Genomic DNA, 9,876 nt, shown 5'->3' on the forward strand with positions numbered 1-9,876 from the left:
CCCCTTCGTTTTTTAGGATTTATTCTCAGATGCTGACTGCCAAACAGAGAAACAGACACCAGAACCAAAGTTCTCAGGCAAAAGCTTCTCAATCCTAATTATTTATACATTTCAGAAATTTCTTTACCAGGGTGTCAAACTCCAGTCCTGGAGGCCCGCTGTCCTGCAACCTTTAGATGAGCCTCTGCTGCAGCACCTGAACAGAATAATTAGGTCACTAAGGCTCTGGAGAACTGATCTACACAAGGAGGAGGTACATAAACCGTTTCATTCCAGTGTTTTGTACCTGTGGCTCATCTAAAACCTGCAGGACAGAAACTGGAGGACTGGAGATTTGATCTAGAGAAATGTAAAAACATCTGATTTAACCAGTGGTGGGCAGTGCTAACTAAAAATGAGTTGTGCTAACTGTAAAGCTCTGCAGTGCCATGGTATTTAAGTTAATGCTAAAGTGCTAATCACGAACATTAGTTCCACTAATGTTAAAGCATTATAACAACAACGTATTAGTTCAGAATCAGAACACCTGTAATTATACAAAACCACAACAAAAATACATCTGCTAATGATAAAGCTACATCTACAGGTGTTTAGCAGAAGCTAATCTTAAAGCACTAGCCATAAACATTACCTTCGCTAACGCTAAAGCCCTGCGCTGAGGCCATATTTAGTGGAAGATAATGTTAAATTGCTAACTTCAATTCAAATAACATTTGCTCTTGTAAGTCTATAACCCTCGAGAACCAGTTTAATTCTGACATTATCATTTACATATTAAATCTTATGTATAATTTTTATGTTTACAAAATTATAAAAATGTATAAAAATATGTTATTTCTATCTCTACTGTCTGTGTTTTGATTTTGCAAAAACTTTTCCCGCCAAAATATAGGCGGGAAAACAGAGAGCCAAAATTTCAACACAGATGTTGAACTTTAGCCAACTGAAACTTTTTAAAGCAGCCAAATAAATTAGCATGTTAGAATTTATCCAAAAAAAAGTTATTTAGATAAAGCTAAGTGTGCTAAATGCTGATTATCTTCAATCAGCGCTAAACAAGACGTTAGCTGGGCTATTAGCGGACGTGTGCTCACCACTGTGTTGAATTATTCACTCCAAGTTTGACTTGTGCAAAAAACATTAAAAAGGCTTTAAATTTCACAAACAATAAAAGTCTAAGAAATTTCAAATAGATAAAATTTGTTTAAATTTCTAGATTTTTAACTGGAGTTGATCAAATTAACTCCAGATTCTTTAAGAAACTGAGAAGTAAACCTTTAATTTAGTGCTGTTCATCACAAAGGATTTGAACTCAGAACTTTCTTGATACTCAGCATAAAAAAGGAGCATAAAACTGCAGCAGACAGAGACCTGAGGGTTGTGCCGCCCTGGGCAGAGAGCCATGCAGAAAGAAACCGTTCCACGGTCATAACTGTGTGATGGTGAGGAGAACCGTTTTTTTAAGGTTTAACGAATCAAAAAGAGAAATTTTTAGTGAAAATTAAAACAATTCAAACTCGCGCAGGAAAAGTTTGATTTTCTGATGCGATTCTGAAGTTGTTCACAAACCATCAGCCGATTGTTGCCGTTTCTCGTCTCCTGAAGCCGCCGGACGGCGTGTCGCCTGCCCTCCTGGAGGCGAGCGTGGGGTCGCGACCCCTGGGCCGGGGAGGCCGGGACGAGTGCAATATTGGAGGGACATGACAACAGTGCACCGCATCCCGAACCTGCCCGCCCCCGGGAGGAACCTCACCGAACGCCCTGGAAGAAAAACATGACCTTTAACCTCCAAGACTGTTAGCCTTACTGCCCCAGAACCAGCTAGAACCAGAACCAAGACAGTCCAAACTCAGCAGGACATGTACCACAACTTTTGTAGCTGGACTGAAAAAACTAGAAAAGATTTAGTTTTTTTTCTTGGCAATAAAAACATGATTTAGGTGACTTTTTATTTAAAAAAGGTTTTTATAGTGTAAATAATTGCAGAAGTCAGTGGATAAACGCAACATTTACTGTGAAATTAAAGGGAAAGAAGAAAGACTGGTTATTACAATATGTATACTAACATTTTTGTGAAAACATGTCTCCATCTGCATCAACAATCTGCGCTGATGAGACAAATTTCTATCCCATATGGACCGCACAAAATAAGACTAGGGGCCACAAATGGCCCCCGCGCCTCACCTTGGACACGCTTGTCTGAGGAATCCATTCATTCTGAATAATAGAGGGCAGAATGAATCGTGTTAGCGTTTCGCCAGCAGGTTATTTCTGTTTCTGGAAACGTCTCCGATGAACCAGCCGGTGGAGGGAAACGCGGCCGCATTCCAATTCTTTTGTTTCATTTCAGCTCCAGAATCTCTAAAACCTGATTCTGATCGTTCACAAGGTGACTAAACGTTTCAGACGTGCTTCAGTTTGAAGAATCCGTTTTAACCAACAGGTCTGTTGGTGACAAAAATCTAATTAGTTTTATTTATTCATGTTTTCAGTTTTTTGGGGAAAAATGCATCTGAAACCTGTTTTTAATAAAAAATATATTTTAAAATCCTAAAAATAAAGAGCATATTACTTGTGTTGCTGAGCAGCTTGTTGGAAATGAGCTGATAAAATGTTTAATCTTTACTGTTAAAGTTGATCTAAACTGTTAAATATTGTTATTTTTTAGCAAAAGTTCAGCAAATTTTGAGTCTAAATGTTTGATAGAATCGCCTCACCTCCATGCTGGTCCCGCTGATCCGGTTCTGTGGATCGTCCCGGTCCGTCCGCTCTGTTTTTAATCTCCCTCCTCCTCCTCTTCCTCTTCCCACCCTGAACTCCAACAAAGACCCGGAGCTGCTCAGCGAGGCGTGCAGGGGCCCCGCGTTCAGGGGAATTAACCAGTTTGACCCTGCGGGGCCGCCGTCGATCCAGCGCCGCGAGCTTTACGTTAAAAATAAATAAATAAAAAGCTTCAGGTGAGGCGGAAACACCTGAACCCGATTCACCTGCAGAAGCAGCGCATCCTGGCTGCAGGTGGAGCGCAGAGGGCGCCCTCTGCAGGAGGAGTATCACCGGAGCAGGGTGGTGCTGCCCCCTGCTGCCTGGCCGCAGGTACTGCAGCCCAGGTTCCTCTTTGTTAATCATTTATTTTTGTTTATCGGAGCTTAAATGGTTCCGCCTAGAAACATCTCAGCAATTTAAACTTTGGTTCCGGACTCAAACCTTTTCAGTCCAAACAGCTAAATAAATAAACAAATAAACAATAAATAAATTAGCTAATCCCGTATAATTATTTAATATAACTAAAATAACTGGACTTTACAAGTAATTATATTAATCAATGCATTAATTACAATCATATACATTTAAATTATTTTATTAGAATACTTACTTGGTTTATAAATGTATTATATTAATTGAAGTCTTTTGCATCTCTTTTATATTTGCAGTTAATTACAGAAATTACAATCTTGTCTAATTTGTATTATTTTATTATTTGATATAATTAAAGGTTGGATTTATAATAATCAATGAATTTTATTCTTTCATTTCTAAATAATACATTAAGTAAATCTAGTGCATTTGTATTATTTTATTTATTACAATTTCTACATTTATAAAAAAAATATTGCTTTGATTTATTAATTCATTGCATTTTATTGTCATTTGCAATCAATTACATAAATTATTTTATTATAATTCTGTACATTTGCACTATTTCATTATTTATTATGAATAATTTCTGGATTCAAATTAAGTTATTACAATAATTAATGCTTTTGGTTATTTTCTTATTCATGATCAATTATATTAAGTCATAAATAATACAGTTGAATTATTATCCAGTCACATTATCAGAAAATTTCCAAACGTCCCTAAAAGATATTTCACTTTCTGTTTTTTATACTAAATTATTTATTCCAGGTTGTTAGGTAAATTATATATATCATCAAATATTTGTTGTTCATGTACCTTTATAATGTTCTTGTCTAATATGCCCTTATTGTTTTCTTTTATTTCAGCATAAAGAGAGTTTCTGTGTTGTTGGATTCCTTCCTCTCTGAGGGAGAGCAGAGGAACAGGGCAGCAGGTTTATGGCTCAGATCAACTTCTGCATCCTGACCTGTTAGATGGCAGTAAAACCGTCGCTGTGAAGACGTACAACTTTTACTCTGGAGCCGAATAATCTAGTGCAAGGTACCATTTATATCTTAGTTAGTGACTGTCATTAGCACTGCGACTAAGTGATGAAGTGTTTTGCCCAAACCCCTTATAGCTGCAGTGCTCTCTGTGACAGGGATTAATAAAAGTAATAAAAGGAGAGCAGCGGACAAATGTGTTTTCAGAGCGGCTGGAGATTTGTGACTGGAAACGTCTCTGTCTGTTCTCCTCACGAGATCTGTTATATTTGTCTTCAATAAGTTTTTATCTGTTTTTCTCAATAAAATTACATTTTAATGCAGAAAATGAACATTTTATCTTTACTCTGAAACTTGCAGATTAAATCAGATTTTAATTTGTCAGAATAAATAAATTATTAGAGAAACTTTATTTCAAAGTTTAACATCATGTTACCAACAGAGTTCAGCTTCTGGAATAAAAATAGACGTCTGCAGTGTGTGTGTGTGTGTGTCTGTGTGTGTGTGTGTCTCTCTGTGTGTGTGTGTGTGTGTGTGTGTGTGTGTGTGTGTGTGAGGACAGTTGTCGTGCAGCAGGTGGTCGTTGGGGATTTATTTAGCAGCAGCAGAACCTCCCAGTCAGCTGAGAACTTCCCGAGGCTCGGACCAGAACCGGAGTGGAACCGGACCTGCCGAGCCCGTCAGAACCCGGTCCGGGTCTCCAGGAGGCTCTGGACGTTTCTCTGGGTCAGGACATGGACGGACTCTGATCCGGAACCAGGTGCAGGTAAAGCAAACACAGAGGAGGTGAGAGCGGGTCGGACTCAGCAGGACACGCAGAGGTTCTGGTCGGCCCAAACAAACAGCTGCTGAGAAACATCCAGAACTTTGATTTTATTCACTTTAAACTATAAATACGTGATTATTAAGAAGCTGGACGGAGCATTTAATGTGTTTTATTTGTCTAAAAATCCTAAATTTAGTCAAATTCAAGCTTTAAAAATCTGACAATCTATAGTTTGATACTTTTATAAAAATGAACAAATATTCGATAAAGCAGGAGGATCAGATTGTCGAGATGCAGTCAAATATTCTGTCTGAGAAGCAACTGGAGTTTAAATTGAACTCAGAAGTTTAGCAGCTTTGGTTCCATTCAGACATAAAAGTTTATTTTAAAAGCAAAGAACTGAAAATAAAATAGGAAAATTTAAGAATCTCATAAAAATCGAAACATTAAAATGAAAAGATAAAAATAATAAATCTGCGACAGCTTGATGGCTGTAGACAGAAAAGAAAGAAGAAATTTTGCAATAATTCTGAAAAACTTTCTAGAAAAAACTTTTCTGAGATTGAAAATTGGAAAATTTGCTAGAAAAAAAATAAACATTTTGAGATTGATCTAAAGTTTTTAACTTTTTTTCAAGTTTTTCAAAAATTCAGAGATCCTGAATTAAAGCTAACTAAGTGGTAAATCTGATGTCATTAATATAATTACAGATATATCCATGTGTTAACACGTCTGGAGTTCTGCAATAAATGTGCTGAAGCTGATTTTATGTTATAACGGCCTGCCGTACTCCGGCTTTGTGTTTGATGGTTTAACCAATGGCAGCAGAGTGTTGCGCTAAGCTCCGCCCCCTGTTTGGTAGAATCGGTTTAAAGTCCACATTAAAACACACAGAGGCTCAGAGCCGGTCAAACGATTATGGAGCTACATTGGGGCCATAAAGTTTGTTCAAATGAAAAAAAAGTTGAAATTGAAAAAAAGACTTGGAACATCTAGTGATGATGATACTCATCACTAGTAAATTAACGATGGGATGATTGATTCCATCCCATAAATCCATCAGCGTCTCCATGGAGACGGGAAGCCTCTGATGACCAGCGGGACTCAGACAGCTGAATGTGTGACCTCTCTGTGACCTCTCAGGCCGCTGCTCGCCGCTGATGGAGACGCGGTTGCCATGGAAACGCTGCATCCACCTGACTCTGCTGCTGGTCCAGCTGCGTTTACCTGAAGGTACGAACTCAGAAACTCACTGGGAAATAGCAACTAAACCCTGTGAAAGTGAAGCCCCGCCCCCAAATTTAGAATGACTCCACCAAAGTGGGCGGAGCCAGGATACACGGATGGGCGTGGCCAGGTCTGGCGATGATTGGAGGTTGTTGGAAGGGGCGTGGCCAGGGACAAGAGAAAGGACTGCAGCCAACGTAGTGATAACTTAGCTATAAAAAGCAAATCTAATGAGTTAAAAAAGAACCAGTGATAAATTTTACTATTCTATGTTTAAAAAAGGAAATAGCAAAAAATCTAGCAACTTTTTTTTTCAAAAAGCCAACTACCAACAAATGTAGCAACTTTTTTTCAAAACATAACTAGTGACAGTAAATCTGGTGACTTTATTAAAAAGCGACTAGCGACATATTTAGCCACTTTGTTCAGAGGTGAAGACGGACCAATCTAGCAACTTTATTTCATAAATCTAGCAACTTTATGTTAAAAAGTGAGTACTGACAAATTAGCTACTCTTTCTTTAAATAAGAGACATGACAAATAAAATGTTTTCTAAAAAATAACTAGCCAAAAGTCTAGCAACTTTTTTTTCAAATCTCAACGAGCAACAAATTCAGGCCCAGTTGAGACGTTTTGATCTTTGATGTCAGTCATTCAGGCTGGATCAATAATCAGACTGTCGTTCTGAATCTTTATTTATGAAAACTGTGGATTTCTTTCCAGCATCTTTTTCAAAATAAAAGCCCAGATTAAAACCTGACTTTATGACCATATGAAGCCTTCTCTCCTCAGTGGGAGCTTCCTGTCGGATCCTGAGGTGTAACGCTGAGTTTGTTGCTGCGACCGTCCACCTGAGCGGCGGCGGCGGCGCGGCGCTCAGCAGCGACTTGGCGTACTGCAGCGCCCTGCGCTCCTACAGCCTGTGCACCAAGCGGACGGCGCGGCCGTGCCGCGGAGACCTGGCCTACCACTCAGCGGTGCAGGGCATCGAGGACCTGCTGATCCAGCACCGCTGCCCGCGGGCGGGGCCCACGGCCCGGCCCTGGCCCCTCCCACAGGGCGCCGTGTCTGGGGACGCCTGCCTCTACGAGCGGAGCTTCGTCAGCAGGGAGGGCCGCGCGCCGGAGTACCGGCACTGCAGCGTGTTCGGAGACCCGCACATCCGAACCTTCAGCGACGACTTCCACACCTGTGCTGTGCAGGGGGCGTGGCCTCTCATTGACAACGATTACCTGTATGTGCAGGTCACCGGCGCGCCAACCAGTCATGGGACGCACCACACTGTCGTCACCAAGGTGGGTCAAAGTTCAGCGGACAGCTTTCAGTTCCTGCTGGCAGATGATTGGCTGCCGCCGTGTGCATAGCGGCTGCTGGTAGTGGCAGCATTATCATGTGTTTGTAAAGTTACAGTCAGAAGTCATTTAGATGGAGATAAATATTTAACTTGCTAACTTACTACTTAGAATGGAGCTAAATCTAAGAATATTTAGCTTCAAACTAATTATTTAACTTCTGACTAAACATTTGCTTTGGAGATAAACTATTAGCTCAGACTAATTATAGGTTAAAATTAAGCTATTAGTTTAGCTTCCAATAAAGTAACATTTAGCTTAGTGGTAGCTAGACTGCAGCTAAATATTTGGTTTAATGGTAGCTAAAGTTGGAGCTAAGCTAACATTAGCTCCAGCTAAATATTTGGGTTAATGGTAGCTAAAGTTGGAGCTAAGCTAACATTAGCTCCAGCTAAATATTTGGGTTAATGGTAGCTAAAGTTGGAGCTAAGCTAACATTAGCTCCAGCTAAATATTTGGGTTAATGGTAGCTAAAGTTGGAGCTAAGCTAACATTAGCTCCAGCTAAATATTTGGTTTAATGGTAGCTAAAGTTGGAGCTAAGCTAACATTAGCTCCAGCTAAATATTTGGTTTAATGGTAGCTAAAGTTGGAGCTAAGCTAACATTAGCTCCAGCTAAATATTTGGTTTAATGGTAGCTAAAGTTGGAGCTAAGCTAACATTAGCTCCAGCTAAATATTTGGGTTAATGGTAGCTAAAGTTGGAGCTAAGCTAACATTAGCTCCAGCTAAATATTTGGGTTAATGGTAGCTAAAGTTGGAGCTAAGCTAACATTAGCTCCAGCTAAATATTTGGGTTAATGGTAGCTAAAGTTGGAGCTAAGCTAACATTAGCTCCAGCTAAATATTTAACTGAGCTGGAGTTAAGTTAAACTAAATATTCTTGCCTCCTCCGTCTCAGATCACCATCATCTTTAAGAGCTGGCGGCAGTGTACCGACCAGCAGCTGTACCAGGCGGAGCTGGACGACGTTCCCGCTGCCTTCGCCGACGGCTCTCAGTGGAGCGGCGAGCGACGGGGCCGCCGCGTCCTGACGGTGCGGACCGACAGTCCCGGCCGGCACGCCGAGATCCGGGCGGCGTACATCGGTACGCTGCTAGTGGTGCGGCAGAGCGGCCGCTCGCTCGGCCTGTCCGTCCGCTCGCCCCGCGGCGTCCTGGAGGCTTTCCACCCGGACCACGACCTGCAGCTGTGCGTGTGGGGCTGCCCCGCCTCCTACAGGGTGGACGCGCAGCGCCCGCCGCCGCCGCCGCACGCCGCCGGCGCCGCGGAGGCTCACTGCGCCGCGCTGCTTCCCACCCGGGACGTCTACTACCACGCATGCGTGTTCGACCTGACCGCCAGCGGAGACCTGAACTCCAGCGGAGCCGCGGTGGGCGCCCTGCAGGACGCCCGCAGCATGACCGGCAGCGGGCAGGGCGTCCACCTGCGGCCCGTCGCGGCTGCGGGACCAGCGGGGCCGCAGCCGCCGCTGCTGCCGCTCAGCATGCTGGGAGTTCTGGGCGGGGCCTGGATCACCTGCTGCTAGTTACATTCACTCGAGTAATTTTTTGAGATAAAAAAAAGTATTTTTAGGAGAATTTTTACAATTCTTTACTTTTGACCTTCATGTGAGTGATTCCGTTATGAAGCATCGCTGCTAAACTGGATCCTCCACTGAGAAACTTCACTGAACCAAGAACAAACTTACAACAAGTAAAACGTTTACAACAAAAGTTTAGTTTCACCAAAAGAAACATTTAATTTCATTGCTATATATTTAGTTTTGAATTAAATATTTAGTCTTGAATAATGACTGAAATATAACTTTAAAAAATGAACATTTCTTTTCTCTCTAACAGACTAAATAAACTAAGTTTTTGCTGTTAGTTTTTTAGTGTAACTTTTCAAACGGCGCCTCGTTTCAACCAAACATCCATCAGAATCAGAAGGACGATCAGATTCTGTTCAAGTTTCATTAGTTTTATATTGAAAGAAACAGATTTGGAAAAATGTTTTTCTTGCTTGAGTTTTGTTATTTTCTAGTTATTTATATAAATTATTGTCAATCTGGTTTTTAAAATCTCAAAATTTTCTCCTAACTTTATATTTTGGTTTATTGTAGTTAATATGAAACGATGTTCTGTTCAGTTACTCAGCACTTCAGTTTCCTTTTAACCAAAAGTTTTTTTACTCTAACTCCAGTAATTCCTTGGACGGAGTAAAAACATTTTAATTTTTGTTGGACGTCAAGAAGCTGCAGCAGGCGATGAAGCTGCAGCAGGTGATGAAGCTGCAGCAGGCGATGAAGCTGCAGCAGGTGATGAAGCTGCAGCAGGTGATGAAGCTGCAGCAGGCGATGAAGCTGCAGCAGGTGATGAAGCTGCAGCAGGTGATGAAGCTGCAGCAGGCGATGAAGCTGCAGCAGGTGA

General features: G+C 41.3%; 1 protein-coding gene across 1 annotated transcript; it reads left to right on the plus strand.

Annotated features, from left to right (window-relative positions):
- The first annotated feature begins 4,014 nt into the window (after window positions 1-4,014).
- LOC102225256 (hemojuvelin-like) lies at window positions 4,015-9,497 on the plus strand. The gene is made up of 5 exons (XM_023330753.1): window positions 4,015-4,179; window positions 4,684-4,887; window positions 6,031-6,120; window positions 6,907-7,409; window positions 8,367-9,497. The coding sequence occupies exons 3-5, from the start codon at window positions 6,048-6,050 to the stop codon at window positions 8,991-8,993; spliced, it is 1,203 nt and encodes a 400-aa protein (XP_023186521.1). The 5' UTR covers window positions 4,015-4,179; window positions 4,684-4,887; window positions 6,031-6,047; the 3' UTR covers window positions 8,994-9,497.
- Window positions 9,498-9,876: the final 379 nt, after the last annotated feature.

The sequence above is a fragment of the Xiphophorus maculatus genome, chromosome 3 (genome assembly GCF_002775205.1).
Source record: "Xiphophorus maculatus strain JP 163 A chromosome 3, X_maculatus-5.0-male, whole genome shotgun sequence".
Lineage (NCBI taxonomy): Eukaryota > Metazoa > Chordata > Actinopteri > Cyprinodontiformes > Poeciliidae > Xiphophorus > Xiphophorus maculatus.

What these genes read in the sequence shown, in the direction of transcription:
- LOC102225256 (XM_023330753.1), top strand. Translation starts at nt 6,048, where the DNA reads ATGGAGACGCGGTTGCCATGGAAACGCTGCATCCACCTGACTCTGCTG. An exon ending in CCAGCTGCGTTTACCTGAAG is followed by an intron (nt 6,121 to 6,906) that starts GTACGAACTCAG and finishes TTCTCTCCTCAG; the next exon opens with TGGGAGCTTCCTGTCGGATC. An exon ending in ACCACACTGTCGTCACCAAG is followed by an intron (nt 7,410 to 8,366) that starts GTGGGTCAAAGT and finishes CCTCCGTCTCAG; the next exon opens with ATCACCATCATCTTTAAGAG.